Below are 16,928 nucleotides of genomic sequence, written 5' to 3'. Positions count from 1 at the left end.
CTTACCCATTGAAGTCAATGGGAGGCTTTTTTTTCCACGTGGATTTTCAGCACCAAAATCCTCATCAAAAAACTGTGTGAATGGACCCTAAAATTTCTCTGCAACTCCTGTCTACTCTACTTCAAAGGCTGTTAGGGGGCATTCACACTACTGCTGCTGTCCGCCCAAGGGTTTCCGTCCTAAACTCCAGGAAAACTGGACAGGGGATGGCTTGCTGGTGGTCAGCTTTAAAACCCATTCATTTGAATGGGTTTTTAAAGGTAACCGCTGGCATCCATATGCAGCTTCTCCACCTGGAAACCGTTTTTTTTTTTTTTTTTTTTTTTTGCATGGACACAGTTGTACATGCAGGACTTTGTGTCTGTACCAAAAAAAACAGTTTTCAGGCGGAGAGGCTGCATATGGACGCCGGCGGTTACCTTTAAAAACCCATCCAAATGAATGGGTTTTAAAGTTGACCACCGGCAAACCGTCCCCGTCCATTTTCCCCGGGGTTTAGGATGGAATCTCCTGGGCGGACAGTGGCAGCCCCTTAGTGGCTTCTTACCCACAACATAGTTATGCTCCTGTAGACTCACAGGCGATAGAGACTTTCTCTAATGTGTTGTATCTGCAAGTGCTATAAGCAAGTCAAGCTTTTGTGCCAAGGTCTTTTAGCTATGCTTGCATTTAAAAGAACATTCTGCAAATAAAGTACATATTATTTACAGGGATACAGTATACAGGGATTGACACCTGAGATTAAAGACCAAGGAAATAAATTTTCATTTTTGTCTTAACCTCCACACCTGCATCCAAACCCTAATACACCAAACATATGGATAGGCCCTCAATTGCCAGATTTAACCTAAAGAGTTTCCTTTTTTTCTCTGTCAAGCTAGTATACATACTGTTTTTCAACTGTAAGGATTAGCACAGTCAATCCAGTTAATAAAATGTGTTGCACAATATTGGACAATTCTCACAACATATACTCCAATTTCCATGTAGATAGACCTTACGTAGAACAGATTTAAAAAAATGATTTCTCACTTTATTTCAATTATCATGGCTCTTCATTATACTCAGACCAGAATTTATACGGTAGCATTTCAATAAAGGCTGGAACTGGAAGGCAAAGCTTGGAAGGCTGGGGATAAAGCCTTTGGGAGACCACAACAACTCAGTAGAGATTTCTATTATTTTACCTGCTACCCATATATGGATTAAGAATAACAATTTTCCATATACTGCTAATACTGAAAGCTACAAATACATATGATACACAGTCAAGTGACATACATTTCTGAAATGTATACCATGCGTTTATTTTACTTACGTATTTACATTTCAGGTCCAATGTCCAGGCAACTCCAGAAGGCATCAGTTACCCTTGTCGGGGATCAAACCTGTAAAAAATTCTATCCCATTCAGATTAGCCCCAGAATGCTTTGTGCTGGTTTCATGCAAGGTGGCGTTGACAGCTGCTCTGTACGTATTACAATTATTTTCTTGTAAAACATATATTGGCATGCACCAATCAGTATTGCTTATACACCTGTATAGGTTAAATGGAATGGCCATTTTATAATAGTGTCATGCTGGCGATTTCCCTATAGATATAATGAAAGCAGAAAGTCTGCAGAGGAAATCTCTCTGAACTTTCTGTGAAAATCACTATGGGAAAAAACTAATGCATTACTGTAGTGATTTTTCCTGCAGGGCTGTTTTGCTGTAACCCTTTGCCGCGAGCATGCGCAGTCAGCTCTGCCCAAAAACCCGACCCGACTGCGCATGCCTAGAAGTTTAAAGTTAGCCCCGGAGAAGACGCACGGAAAGGCTATTCCAGGCGAAGATAGAGGCGGCGCTGGAGATTTCTCTCAAAGCATTGGGGACGCCCCCAGTGTTGCGAGAGAACTCATTTGCATACAGAAGAAAACCAGGATTTCTACCGAACGGCGGCGCGGAGAAGACAGCTAAAGGTAGAAGAAGAATAGCCTTAATTGCATTTTAATGATTGAATCACTTTAAAGATTTATCAATAAGAAAGGAGGCATCGAGAGAATCAATCAGGAAATAAACACGTAATCACAAACATCCCATCAAATGGCAGGGAATAATAACCAGAAAAATACACTAAGAATGTAATAAAAACATACAAAATGCATGAAAAGAAAATTGGGGTAGCGGGGGGGGGGGGGGGGGGAAGACAGTCAAAAGAAGATAAAGATGGAAAAAAACAGAAGGGGAAAAAACAAGTAGAGGAAAAGACCTGTCAGCGACCTAGAGGATCTGGAGAGTACAATATTTTTCCCATTGCAACCAGATAGTCTGGAACGCCTCCATAATGTTAAGGTTTGCCGTCAGGTATTTGAGAGTGTAGATGTCTTTCATTCTCCCAAGTCCAGCTCGACGGTGGAGACACCATCCTCCAAATCTGTGCTATAAGGGTCTTCGTAGCTTTACAGAGATATAGGAAGAGCCGGGATGATGCTTTACCAAGTTGTCTAGGGGGAAGGCCGAGGCGGTAACTCAGCGGGTCCAATGGGACCTCCCTGGAGAAAGAGGGTATCCGTCATTGGCTTGACCTCTCTCTAGAAACCTAATATGAGCGGGCAGGTCCAAAATATATCACATAGAGAACCATGACTCAAGAGGCACTGCCAACACACAGATAGTACAGGAGGGAGTGTAAGAGAGTGGGGTTAAAGTACCAATGCATAAGTAGTTTCTATTAAGTCTCCCTATGCGTTATGCACGTAGAGGACTTTGCCACTCAGGATCAGACCACCTTCCATTGATCTAGAGTAATCATTTAGCCTAGAGCCTCCTCCCATCTGGTCATGTATCGATAAACTAAGAGTATGTCAGCCGTTGGGGAGGAGAGAAGTTGGTATACGTATGAAATAAAGCCCTTAGTAGACATACCAACCCAGCAGAGCTTCTCAAACAGGGAGGGTCGAGAGACTGTGAACGAGCCAAAGAGTATGCGGACCAGGTGGACTACCTGTTGCTAATGAAGCCACTCCAAGAACGGGAGACAAAGAGTAGAGGCAAGAAAAGCAAAGGGCATGAGCTCCAATGTAGAAGGGTCAACCATGGCCGCAATGCGAAAGAGACCTGGCCTTGACCACACCCGGAACATATTGGAGGTCATACCCTCCGGATGGAGAGTTGTACAAAATAGAGATCATAGAAGATATTAGGGTAAACCGGCAAGAACACTAACTGTACAGGGTGTCTGGAAAGTGAGTACACAAAATTAAAGGGTAAACTTTAGCCAGTATATGAAGTGTTTTTCATTAAAGAACATGTGACCAGAAATGCACTGTTGCAGCGCTGCAGGTAGACCGAGATGTCAGTTTCCTATCCTTCGCTGCACCATGTGAAAGGAGGAACGAAGAAGAGAAAGCGCTTTAATGGGAAATCAGTTTAATCACTGTTACTTATTTACAAGAATTTACATACATGAGAACCGATGCATGGCTTATGTCAACAAAATGTCTGAAAGAGAATACACTTACATTCACTATGTCGGTCTACCTGCAGCGCTGCCACGGTGCATTTCCGGTCACATGTTCATTAATAAAAATAATTTAAAAAAACCTGCTTCATATACCGGCTAAAGTATACCCTTTCATTTTGTGTACTTACTTTCCAGACACCCTGAGTATAGCTCTCGTAAACCTAAATATGGGAAAGGGACCCAACCCACAAAAAAGGAATTAGGATGCACAGGGGCAATCCACAACTTCTCTATTTCCATCCACTTCATATAAACTGGAATGGTTGCCCAGAAGGGGATACAAAGCAAAGGTGTCACCCACTAATAATAGAGTAGATGCCTAAATGGGGTATGTGGTGGCGCCTAGCATTCCAAATAAACTGGAATACAGCTTTCTTACTTTTATTTTTAGATGTGATCTAGGGAAAGGGAAAGTCATTTGAATTTTACACAGTGGAAAATGAAGAGGTCGCCCGCAACTGGATGCTGATGCAATGCACCATTCTGTCACGGCTTCCCACTGCCAATTAGGCCACTTGAATGTTGCTGAATCAGCCGTGGAATCCATGGCAAGATCGAGCAGGACACCTTTTTTTTTTTTTTTTCTGCCTTCTGCTGCGATCTCTGCCTCTCATTCAAAACAATGGGAGGCAGATTCCGGGTGGAATCTGCCCTGGAATCGGGCAAAATCTGCTACAAAATCTGCAGCAGATTCTGCCATGTAAATATACCCTTATATTTTTTCTTATACTTTGAACAAATTATTTTTTTTTTTTTACTTTTACTTTCCAATTCCCTAGGGCACTTGAACCCTAGGGGGTCTGATCACTTATGATATGTAGTAAAACCTATTCACTTCTATTACACACTGCTATAAGCAGCGTGCAATAGAACTCCCAGCTGTTAGGGCTATAGATCGCACACTTTAGCTGTTAGGGCCCGTTCACACAGAGTAAACGCCAAAATACACGCATGTTTACTCCGTTTGAACGGGCCCTAACACTGTTACTCAACTCTCTCTCAATTGTTATGTTTACTCACCTCTCCTAGGACTGGAGACCCCAGAGTATAATAATACCAGTGGCAGTTCAAACAAAACCATTGAGCGAACCTTTGCAAGACAAATCTCGCAATCTATGCCCCACAACAGGAATCAATTGTATTAAGATCTTTAGATTATATTGGGGAAAGTGGGCAATAGCTTTCCACTGTGCTTCCAGAAACCAGACATACTGCCCTTATTATAATCCATGCCTATACAGCTCTGGAAAAAATTAAGAGACCACTGCAAAATTTTCAGTTTCTCAGATTTTTCTCTTCATTGGTATATTTTTGATTAAAATGTACATTGTTCTTTTATTATATAAACTACTGACAACATGTCTCTGAAATTCAAAGCAAAAATTTTTTTTATTTATTTGCAGCAAATGAGAAAACGTCAAAATAATAAAAAAAAGAAGCAGTGCTGTCAGACCTCAAATAATGTTCATATTCATTTAGAAACAACAATACTAATGTTTTAACTCAGGAAGAGTTCAGAAATCAATATTTAGTGGAATAACCATGATTTTTAATCCCAGCTTTCATGCGTCTTGGCATGCTTTCCACCAGTCTTTCACACTGCTTTTGGGTGATCTTATGCCACTCCTAAGCAGTTCTTCTTTGTTGGCTTGTGATTATCCATCTTCCTCTTGATTACATTCCAGAGGTTTTCAATGGGGTTCAAATCTGGAGATTGGGGTGGCCATGACAGGGTCTTGATGTGGAGTGGCATAAGATCACCCAAAAGCAGTGTGAAAGACTGGTGGAAAGCCAAGACGCATGAAAGCTGGGATTAAAAATCATTGTTGTTTCTAAATGAATATGAACTTGTTTTCTTTGCATTATTTGAGGTCCGACAGCACTGCTTTTTTATTATTATTTTGACGATTTCTCATTTGCTGCAAATAAATACAAAGTTTTTTGCTTTGGATTTCGGAGACATGTTGTCAGTAGTTTATATAATAAAAGAACAGTGTACACTTTACTCAAAAATATACCAATGAAGAGAAAAATCAGAGAAACTGAAAATTTTGCAGTGGTCTCAATTTTTTCCAGAGCTGTATATTCCAAGTATGTGATAACTGCTCAGGAATATTTTCCTTTAAGTATGCAATATAACTCCTCGGACATGAGCAATTCTTCTTCATATATGCAATTACCCTTTAGAAGCAAATCTCTTCCATGCAGTTATCAGAGAGGTTATTGAATTAAAAAAAAAAAAACTGATTAAAAAAAAAAAAGAATGAGTAGTGGAGGAATTATGGCATTTTTTTTTTTGTAGAGAATTTGTTATCAAATACCTGGAAAAGGGAAACCCCCTTTTCCACATCATACGTCATTTGTACGTCAACTGTTAGGATCTGATACCCAGGTGTTGGAAACTGCTGGTATACACCCATTGACTTCAATGGGTTTCGTTTTCTGTGCTGAACACGTTGAAATCAATGGGAGTCTTTTTATCAGCGCTGATTCTTATGCAAGTTATCGTGCCAGAACCAGCACCGTGTTACTCCATGTGAATGCCCCCTATTATTGGCTATAGTGATTTTTAACTTAGCTTTTCTAAAGGCTATGCAAATATATGCTATTCTAGACATACCTTTTATTCATTAAACCTATTGATAAGCTAATTAGCCACCACGGAGCACTGGATGTTCACTGAGCACTGTGTGTAAACAGGGGGAGGTGAGAGCAGGGAAGGCTGATGATGATGATGACAACTCATCAGCCTTCCCTTCTCTCACCTCCGCCTGTTTACATATATCACATGGTACTCAGTGAACATCCGATGCTCTCTGGTGGCTAATTAGCATATTAATAAAAGTGGGCTAATTCAAAAATGGCTGCAAGGTTTAATGAATAAAAGGCATGTCTGGAATAGTCTTTCTAAAGGCTATGCAAATATATGCTTAGTTAAAAATCACTATAGCCAATGATAGACTCTAGAGATGAGTGAACACAGGTGCTTCCTTTCATTTCTATGGGAGAGTGCTGTTCGGATCGGCTGATCCGAACAGTGTTCGCTCATCTCTAATAGACTCCCTTTAAGCAACTTATTAATCTGAAAGGCAGTGGAGTAAAATCAAAAATAACCAAAACTGAAAGGTTTCTCAAATTGTAATCCTCATAGATCTGCAGTAGGTCTGCATTGCAAAAGTTGAAAGTCGCTGGAAGGCCTCCTCCAACCTAAATTACATGTGAAATTTCAACACACAGGACAGGTCAATTTATTCAGCGTTTTGTTTTTTTTTTGTTTGTTTGTTTTTTGTAGCATGTGGAAGATTCAGGAAAATATTCACTATGTTGATACTGTGTTTTGTAGTGGAGTGGCAACCACCAGGTCTACAGTGGCTAACCTGCTGTAACTGCGTCCTGTGTAGACGTGCTCTTAACCTAAATTTCTTTAAAGATTGCTTTTCCTTAACTCACAGTGTATAAATAACATGTAGAATTCAAGTAATTTTCTATTCTTTCCTTTAGGGTGATGCAGGTGGACCTCTTGCATGTAGAGAACCATCAGGTCGATGGTTTCTAGCTGGAATAACTAGCTGGGGCTATGGCTGTGCAAGACCATACTTTCCAGGAGTTTACACCAGGATAACCTCGGTTCGGAACTGGATTGGACAGACTTTACGTTTATGAAGGTTACACTCAGGGAGACGTAGGCCAAACTGAAATCAAAAAACGGACAGGGCAAGACTTACCTGCTGGCCTTAGAGTTTGAAATCAACACAAAGGACATTCTGCTGCCCTCATTAAACATTTGAAATGGAAAATGTAGACTATGAATGTTTTCTATGAATAAATGTGACCTGCTATTATAACAATGAAATATCATATCATGACTCTATAACGCAAAACAAGATTAAGCCTATGCCGTTTTATACACTATTTAATAACAACCTAGAGAGTAAGTGGGTATTTGATATAAAAACAAAACAAGGCAGTCTTACCTAGGAATGCCCTGAAAAGATTCAAGTGATGATAAGGGATATTTTTTTTTTTTTTATAGGGTTGTATTCATATACTCCAAAAATTAGCAACACCAAACCAAAAGATTCTCTGCAAATGTTTACTTTTTCCATTAACAGCTTCATCTTGTTAAGACACGGAACAAAGGGACTGCACCATTTTACATGGCAAACCTTGACATAATACGGAGATAACGTTCCTAACAACAATGGTGTACCAATAGCTGGCATTAGAGGAAATCAATCTGTTCTATGAACAAAAACACAAAATACAGCCTAGGAGCTGCGAAGTTAAAGAAGCAAAAACATGTCTGCTTCAGCCACATATATGTGATTGACATGTTAAGTACAAATGTGTATATTCTTAGAGAAAAACTTAAAATAATATACAAATTATACAAGTAAATGATGTGATATCTTGTTCTAGACAAGCTGTATAAGTGTGCATCTTTAAAGATGTCCTGAATTAACATTCACAAACTGCACACAATGCAATTAAAATCTTTATTTATCCAAGTCTGCTTCCATCATGATCCCAAGATAAAACATGAGTGACTCTTCTCAATACAGACAGAACAGATGTGGCATTCTGACCATTTGTAACAGCGTTGCAGTGCACGCATACAATGTCTTATGATCAAGTATGTAACCAGTAAAATATATTAAACAGCAAGTGTGTCCAGTCAGTGTTGTCTTATGTTCAAGAACTTCCAAAATTAATCTAAAAATGGCTGCATTGCTAAAGTAAGATGTTCTTGCAAGTCGGAATGAAATAAGAGCAAATATAACTGTTGTAACTTATAACACATACAAGTAAAGCTACCCTCCGACTATCCCTAAAATTTTTAACATAACCCTCCCTCTCCTTTAGTCTTTCTACCGCAGACCTCACCTCTGCATTCATGTACACTGCCTGCCAAGTTCTCAGACTACCTTAGGCATACTCTGCTTTGGACATGTAAGACACGCACAAATGGGCTTCAATTGGCTAGCTGCTGACATCACAGTATACATAGGGAAGTCGAAGATACAGTCAGCCAGTGTAGTTAAAGAGGACCTTTCACCATATCTGGGCACATGCAGTGTTATATACTGCCGGAAAGCTGACAGTGCGCTGAGTTCAGCGCACTGTCGGCTTTCCCCATCCGTGCCCGGTGTAAAGCGCTATCGGTCCTGGGACCATAGCGCTTTAGTGTCAGAAGAGCGTTTCTGACCATTAGCCAGAGACGTCCTTCTGCCTCGCGGCGCCTATCGCGCTGCACAGTGTGAGCCGGGAGGAACGCCCCCTCCCTCTGCTCACAGCGCTCGTCCATAGACAAGTATTATCAGGGAGGGAGGGGGGGCGTTCCTCCCCGCTCCACAGCACAGCGCGGGGAAAGCCATGGCTAACAGTCAGAAACGCCCTTCTGACCATAGAAGAGCTACGGTACCGGACCGTAAGCTCTTCACACCGGGCACAGATCGGGAAAGCCGACAGTGTGCTGAACTCAGCGCACTGTCAGCTTTCCGGCAGTATATAACACTGCATGTGCCCAGATATGGTGAAAGGTCCTCTTTAAATGCTGAGAAGTAGCACATCATCGGGGGTGGGAGATCAGATATTTGAACTGTAACCACGTTACGCTAAAAGTTAGAGTACCTAATCTCTTTTTCTCTTGAGAGTGTGTCATTTCTCAAACCCTTCTACATTTAACTACACTGGTCGACAGCTACTAAACCTAACCTATGTAATAACGTGATGTCAACTGTGCTGGCCAATTCAAGAGCACACACGTGGGAGTCCCGGATGCCCAAAGCAGAGTATGTATAAGGTAGTATGAGAAACTGGAAGCCAGTGTAGATGAATTCAGATGTCAGGTCTGCATAGAAAGACTAAAGGGAAAGGAGTGTTAGGCTACAAATTAAAGCAACAATTCGGTAGCCATAAAGTTAACAGACATAGATTCTCCTTGCACATATGTCTATTAAAGGTTCATGATCTATTGTAATCCTGAGAGAAGCATGTTTCTTTTCTTAAAAGCATATGCCACATCAGAAACAATAACCAGCACACAACTCATGTTTCTTAAGGAACACCTGGTAGAGACACAGGAAGACATAACACATTACAGTTGTACTACTGCTCTAGGGATCCTCCAAGGAGTAGGAAGACAACCTCAAATGCCATTTAAGTTCTAAATTAAGATAAAGGAGAATGGTTCAGCAGATTAATGAGCCATACAGTTTTTATCAATGGCATAGCCATTAGGTTTGTCCATTTAACCCATTCACTGCATAGCCTCTTGCTACACAATGAGAGGTTAACTCCCAGTTGTAGTAGGTGTGGGAATTCTGTTGGATGTTAGGTGGTCCTGGCCCATATCACATCTTAGAGCGTTCTCTTTGTAGTCTGGAGTTGTAGGCTCTGGACACAGTATTCCAGGCATCCATGTATCTGTCCATACACATTGCAATGCATTTCTATAAAGAAAAATCATTCTGTAGTTATCTAGATAGATATTCACACAACATTTATTTTGAAAAGTACAGAATTTTTTTTCCTTGTCACCACAATAGAACCAAAAATCTTGGGATACTACACTGAAGACTGGCACTGGCTAGATCAAGAGCGTTAAGTGTTTGGCACAAAAAGGAACAGAAGTATTATGAGACCACCTGTGGAGTTCATTGGCAATTGTCAGGCGTATTCATGGCTTATATTAACCCCGTAAAGAGGACCTATCAATCTGTCTAAAGAGCCAAACAACATACATCCTCTGATAGGTGCCGTCACCCTCAGCATTTTGGCATTATTCTTATCCAAATCCATTTAGCGGTTTCAAAAAATATATGCCCTGTTTAGGTATATTACAGTATAGTAGCCAGGTGGGCGGTAACACTAGTTTCTATGAAGGCAGGGTCTCTACCTGTTCGATGTCAGTCAGTGTTACTGCCCACTTGATGTGGATAAACAAAACACCAAAATGCTCAGAGTGACAAATGATGTATGTCACCGGGCCCTTTAAGATTTGGTAACTGTTTAAAGGGGATTGTCCCATTAAAAAACGATCAGGGACCGCCAGTGACAAGGAGAATGGGGGACTGAAAGTCCTCCATGTGAATGAAGCGCCACTGTACTTGTGTGACTAGCACTCTATTCACTACTATACCCCCATAGTAGTATAGTAGTACAGAGATTACACTCCCAGCAGCCACAAAGCAGTAAATAGAGCACCGTTCATATCAGTGCACTTGTGTTACATACACATTGAGGTGACAGTCTCCTATTCTCCTCATCAATGGGGGATCTGGTAGCCAGGAACACCAGTGGTATAATACTTATCTCCTATCCTGGGTGTCTAATGGGATAACCCCATTAAAGAGGACCTTTCATGTCGTCTGACACTGTGCGTGTTATAGCATGTCAGCTTTCCCGCCCCAGTGCCAGAGATACCAGTGCTGTTAGTTTCAGCACCAATGGGGTTTGGGGGTGCCAATATCAAGGGACACAAAAGGTCCTCTTTAAGGACCAGGCCTATTTTAGAATTTAGGACCAGGCATAATTGTCATTTTCATATTATTACATTTTTTTTCTATCCACACTACCATTACATGAAGTAACAACAATTTTGCCCTTAATTTTTGCATAATAAATTGTGTCATTTTAACATTTTATATTTTTTGGCATGCCAGTATGATTATAGTGATACGCAATATTTATAGTTTTAAGTTTTCAGTGTCTATATTATAGGAGCTAGAAAAAAAAAGGTTTTTGCATCAGCAAAGCTGTATAAGGGCTTTTTTTGTGGGATGCGATGAAGTATTCACAGCTGATTTTTGGAACATTACTTTTTAATCCATTTTAGCAAGGCAGGATCAACAAAAAGCATTTTTAACACGATACACATAAAGCGCTGTACAAAACGTACTGTCGAGAGGTATGCTTTTCAGTAATACAAGTATCTTACCAGTAACAATCATGCTGGAATTTATTGAACCTAAAGGGCCGCAGCCCATTTGCTCTATTTGTTGAAGGGTATCTTACTTCATCCACCCTGTATATAAACTTTAGGGGGTCTTTATGCCACTTACTTTTGGGGCTCAGTATAGACTTCCCTAAATAGTGTTTCCATAATACAAGCCTTATTTCTGCCAAATATCCAAGGCTGTATACCACTATTTCAAACTAACTCCCTGGTACTCTGTGTGTTCCCATGCATCTTGCTCTGTAAGTACAGCCAGCATTTACAATTGGCAGGACTTTGTACATAATAACTCAATCAAGTAGTAACTATCAATGCAAGTCACATACCTGTTCTGAATTATCCAGTGATCCTCCTGGTTTCCCAATACATTTTCGAAAACATTTATCAGTCATCCGCTGTCAAGATGTGCAATAAGTTGTTAGTAGGGGTACACAAGATGGCAAATTCTGATGCATATACATTATTTTCGTAAAGTTATTCATGATTAGGATTGCATGATAAAATATTCAATGTCATTTCAATATTTTGGTTCAGCAAATGGTTCAATACCACAGCTAGTTTCACATCTGCACCATTCTCTCCGTTGTTCAAGTCCACAGTTTGGCCTGCCTTGATCTCCTACTATTTTCATAAAAAGCGTGGGTCGTTGAGAGAACAACATGATCTCTGAAAAAGGGTCCAAGTACAAAGATGCGCCACATTTACACTCAGCTATGCCAGAAAATTGGCGTAGATGGGTTAGTAAATTTCCCCCTTAGTGTTATATTCATACATACTAAGGCTCTGCTCAGAAAGCTGTAAGAACAGCATATGTGTATGACATATATTGTGTTCCACTTTCATCTAATAGGATTAATCCTGAACTATATGCCAAAAAATTAATTTGTGACCGACTGTGATCCCAATGGGCACATGGACTTGAGTGGGGGCAATGGGACAGATTTACCAAGACTAAAAAGAGCTTAGCAAAAAGGTGCTATTTTTGTGTAATGAAGACAAAATAGTTACAAAAGCCAGGAAACTGACAACACTCTCTATAATTGGTGCTTTTATAAAACAATCCAACAAACAAACCCCAAAGCAAAATAGCACTGGTATTCGCATATGGGACACCGTAGCCTCTTCAAACAACTGATCTGTGGCTGTCCCTAGTGTTGGACACCAACCACACATTGGTGATTAATAGTTCAGTTCCAGAAAATCCCTTTATACTGAGGCCACACATGGAAGAAAATCTGAATTTTTTCAGGCCGATTTTGTTGCGTTTTTTTGAGCCAAAGCCAAGAGTGATTTCAATTGGAAAGGAAAATACAAAGGAAGCCCATATATTTCCCCCTTCTGCTAAAACCACTCATAGCTTTGGCTCAACAACCTGCAACAAACAAGGCGCTTTAAATCTACTCACCTGGAGACCTGTGCTGTAGATGATCACATGCCATAAACTCATCTATCCATAGCAGGCAATCATTTACCTCAGCCTTTATGCCTATGCATATGGCACAAGACCACTAAGGGCTATGTTCATATCTGTGCTGAGTGTCCACTCATTGCAAGTTCATCTAAAAAAAATAACAAAAACTGACAAACAATTACACCACACATACCGTAATCCATCAGTTTTGACGGCTCCAACAATGGTTATCCATCAAAAAAAAAGTGTCAGTTTGTGGTGGATCCTCCTGCAATCTAAGCATGCTCAAAGAACAATGAAAAGACGTAATGCAAAACTGACAAAAATGGATTACATCTGTTGGCAATGTTTGTATGTGGACCTCAGTGTTAAATAAATAAAAAATGGATACTTTGCTGTCCGTCATGTTTTGGGGATTTTTTTTTTTTTTTGCAGATGGTGAAGGTCTGACTTTTGTCTTGCTCCATAAGAGCATATACACAACGGAAAACGCACCAAACACACAATAGGGGATGATTTTAAACACCCATTGAAATTGATGTGTTTTTAAAAAACCCGTTCTAGTCAGTTTGTATGATCTTTTGCGGGATCACAAAAACCGATTAGATGCAGAGACACCAACACAGATGTGAACCTAGCCTAAACCACCTGGCAGGCAACCATGGGTCAGTGTGCTATCCAGGGTTTTTCCCAGACAGCACACTGATCCATTCATTTCTATGGGTCCATACACATGACCATGAATTACACGGTCACAGTAAGGGACGATCGTCTAGGCTGCAAAATATGGGACAGGTCCTATTCCTGTCCAAATTTGCGTCCCTGCTTCTGCGGCTCCTATTCAGTGAATGTAAGGGGCTGTGTAAGTGACATTCGCATGTCCCTTGTGCCATTCATTTAAGGTACCCGTTTAGTACATTGCCGTACGTAACCAGCTTAAGGGTAAGAATTCACTTGAGTGGCCATTTGGCTACATGGCATTTAACCACCACAGCAAAGAAGCCAAGGTCAGCAGCGTCCACCAAACCACTCGCTTACCCTGCACATCCATTTGGATGCAAACAGACAGACAGGTTTCTTTCTATATTAACTACTGAGATTCCCAACCTGGAAGGATTCACAGTCCTGTCACATAAAAGCCTTACACTGAAATTCATCATACAGGACAAGGCAGGGAACCGCCAAGTGACCACATCCATTGTGCGCCCATGTACAGTACAAGGTCATTGGTGAGAGCCCGGTCACATGACGAGGACGGTGTCTGTCAGGTAGTTACTAGTCTGTCTCTCCGTACTGACCTGCAGCAGCTCCTGCGCATTGGCCACCGCGATCTGCACCTTTACTTGCTCCATGATGGCGCCAGTGTCTAATTTGCTCGAGCCCGAGGCAGAGCCCGACGGGGAAAAATCTGAGCTGAATCCGTCCATGTCTCCACAAGCTGCCGCAACTCAAAGTCACACTCACATGTGCCGACTGCTTCCTGTGGGAGAGCGGAACCGGAAGCTTTACCCAGATGGCCACGCAAAGCCTGATGGAAGTTGTAGTTCTGCCTGCCCTCAGGCGCTTTGTTGTAACTGCTTTGCTTGAAGAGAATTGCAGAGGTATTAGGCTAAGGCCCCACATAGCGATATACAGCAGTAAATGCTGCGGATAAGAACGCAGGAGAAACTCGGTTTTTTTTTGGTTTTTTTTTGGGGGGTGCAGTGTTTTTGATTAAAGGGATTCTACCACTAAAACACATTTTTTTCTAGTTACCACATCGGAATAGCCTTTAAAAAGGCTATTCGTCTCTTACCTGTGGAAGTGCTCTCCGCCGCGCCGTTCGTTCAAAATACCGGTTTGTACTGGTATGCTAATGAGTTTTCTCGCAGTGATGGGGGCGTCCCCATCGCAGGAGCAGCGATGGCGTCCCCATTGCAGCTCGAAAACCAACCGCAGCGCCGCCTCTCTGGTCTTCGGTGTCCTCCCCTTGCTTCTTCAGCGTACTGTTGGAAGCCTGCGCAGTACGCTCTGTTCGGCGAAGATTGCCGAACGTACTGCGCATGCGCAAAATTGCGGTCCCAGCCATAGTGCAGGCACTGCAATTTCGCTCATGCGCAGTACGTTCAGCAATCTTCGCCGAACAGAGCGTACTGCGCAGGCGTCCGACAGACGCTGAAGAAGCAAGGGGAGGATACAGAAGACCAGAGAGGCGGCGCTGTGGTCGGTTTTCGAGCTGCAATGGGGACGCCCCCATCACTGCTCCTGTGATGGGGATGCCCCCATCGCTGCGAGAGAACTAATTAGCATACCGGTACAAACCGGTATTTTGAACGCACGGCGGACAGCACTTCCACAGGTAAGAGACGAATAGCCTTTTTAAAGGCTATTCCGATGTGGTAACTAGAAAAAAATGTGTTTTAGTGGTAGAATCCCTTTAAGTTTTTCTCTGCAGATTTTCTTGCTTTATTACCCTATGGGTAAAACACGAGTATTTCCTCAGGTATAATTGACAGTTCAAACTTAAAAGAGGAAAAGCTAATTTTTTTACAGAATAACTTATTTATTTTTTTTGTTGATGGGGTTAGCCAAAATCTCATTCACCTTAAACGGTACAAGGATATATATTTTATATTATATATTATATTATATTTTTTCTCTTACAGGTTCTGTAAAACACAAGGTTTATTTCCATCCCCCTGGGTAGTGAGAGGATCACTTCACACTGTTTTGTGATGACGCAGCAGTGCTCAGTAAGGTTGTGTTCACACAGAGGAATATGTCGTGGATTTCGCCCCAGAATCTCAGCTTCCCATTGTTTATATTGGGAGGTAGAGATTCCTGCAGGACATGGGAATAAAAAAAAGCGTTCTTGCCGCAGACAGCGAGACTCCCTGCAGATGAATTCATTTTCCTCCATGTAAACATACAGTTCTATGAAAAAGTTTTGGCACCCCTATTAATCTTAATCATTTTTAGTTCTAAATATTTTGGTATTTGCAACAGCCATTTCAGTTTGATATATCTAATAACTGATGGACACAGTAATATTTCAGGATTGAAATGAGGTTTATTGTACTAACAGAAAATGTGCAATATGCATTAAGCCAAAATTTGACCGGTGCAAAAGTATGGGCACCTCAACAGAAAAGTGACATTAATATTTAGTAGATCCTCCTTTTGCAAAGATAACAGCCTCTAGTCGCTTCCTGTAGCTTTTAATCAGTTCCTGGATAAAGGTATTTTGGACAAACAATTCAAGTTCAGTTAAGTTAGATGGTCGCCGAGCATGGACAGCCCGCTTCAAATCATCCCACAGATGTTCAATGATATTCAGGTCTGGGGACTGGGATGGCCATTCCAGAACATTGTAATTGTTCCTCTGCATGAATGCCTGAGTTGATTTGGAGCGGTGTTTTGGATCATTGTCTTGCTGAAATATCCATCCCCGGCGTAACTTCAACTTCGTCACTGATTCTTGAACATTATTCTCAAGAATCTGCTGATACTGAGTGGAATCCATGCGGCCCTCAACTTTAACAAGATTCCCGATGCTGACATTGGCCACACAGCCCCAAAGCATGATGGAACCTCCACCAAATTTTACAGTGGGTAGCATGTGTTTTTCTTGGAATGCTGTTTCTTTTTGGACGCCATGCATAACGCCTTTTTTTTATAACCAAACAACTCAATTTTTGTTTCCAAAATGAAGCTGCCTTGTCCAAATGTGCTTTTTCATACCTCAGGCAACTCTATTTGTGGCGTACGTGCAGAAACGGCTTCTTTCTCATCACTCTCCCATACAGCTTCTCCTTGTGCAAAGTGCGCTGTATTGTTACCGATGCACAGTGACACCATCTGCAGCAAGATGATGCTGCAGCTCTTTGGAGGTGGTCTGTGGATTGTCCTTGACTGTTCTCACCATTCTTCTTCTCTGCCTTTCTGATATTTTTCTTGGCCTGCCACTTCTGGGCTTAACAAGAACTGTCCCTGTGGTCTTCCATTTCCTTACTATGTTCCTCACAGTGGAAACTGACAGGTTAAATCTCTGAGACAACGTTTTGTATCCTTCCCCT

General features: G+C 41.4%; 2 protein-coding genes across 2 annotated transcripts in view; one reads left to right on the top strand and one right to left on the bottom strand.

Moving 5' to 3' along the window:
- The window catches only part of TMPRSS9 (transmembrane serine protease 9), a 187,051-nt gene extending 179,645 nt beyond the window's left edge, over window positions 1-7,406 (top strand). Inside the window, exons 19-20 of the mRNA XM_075282860.1 lie at window positions 1,334-1,470; window positions 7,007-7,406. Coding sequence (XP_075138961.1) covers window positions 1,334-1,470; window positions 7,007-7,168 — 299 coding nt within the window. The 3' untranslated portion in view covers window positions 7,169-7,406. The remainder of the gene's footprint in view (window positions 1-1,333; window positions 1,471-7,006) is intronic.
- Window positions 7,407-7,582: 176 nt separating this feature from the next.
- On the bottom strand, window positions 7,583-14,350 carry TIMM13 (translocase of inner mitochondrial membrane 13). Its single transcript, XM_075282637.1, has 3 exons — window positions 14,172-14,350; window positions 11,789-11,857; window positions 7,583-9,957 (listed from the first exon to the last, which is right to left on the bottom strand). Exons 1-3 carry the CDS (start codon window positions 14,298-14,300, stop codon window positions 9,859-9,861), a joined length of 297 nt encoding a protein of 98 aa, XP_075138738.1. The 5' UTR covers window positions 14,301-14,350; the 3' UTR covers window positions 7,583-9,858.
- Window positions 14,351-16,928: the final 2,578 nt, after the last annotated feature.

Source organism: Leptodactylus fuscus, chromosome 1 (genome assembly GCF_031893055.1).
Source record: "Leptodactylus fuscus isolate aLepFus1 chromosome 1, aLepFus1.hap2, whole genome shotgun sequence".
NCBI lineage: Eukaryota > Metazoa > Chordata > Amphibia > Anura > Leptodactylidae > Leptodactylus > Leptodactylus fuscus.
This window is presented reverse-complemented; position numbering and strand designations above follow the sequence as displayed.

Excerpts from the sequence above, each read along its gene's own strand:
- TIMM13 (XM_075282637.1), bottom strand. The coding sequence starts at position 14,300 with ATGGACGGATTCAGCTCAGATTTTTCCCCGTCGGGCTCTGCCTCGGGC. Across the intron at positions 11,858-14,171 it reads ATGCGCAGGAGCTGCTGCAG|CGGATGACTGATAAATGTTT; the intron begins GTCAGTACGGAG and ends ACATCTTGACAG. Across the intron at positions 9,958-11,788 it reads CACTGGATAATTCAGAACAG|AAATGCATTGCAATGTGTAT; the intron begins GTATGTGACTTG and ends TTTTCTTTATAG.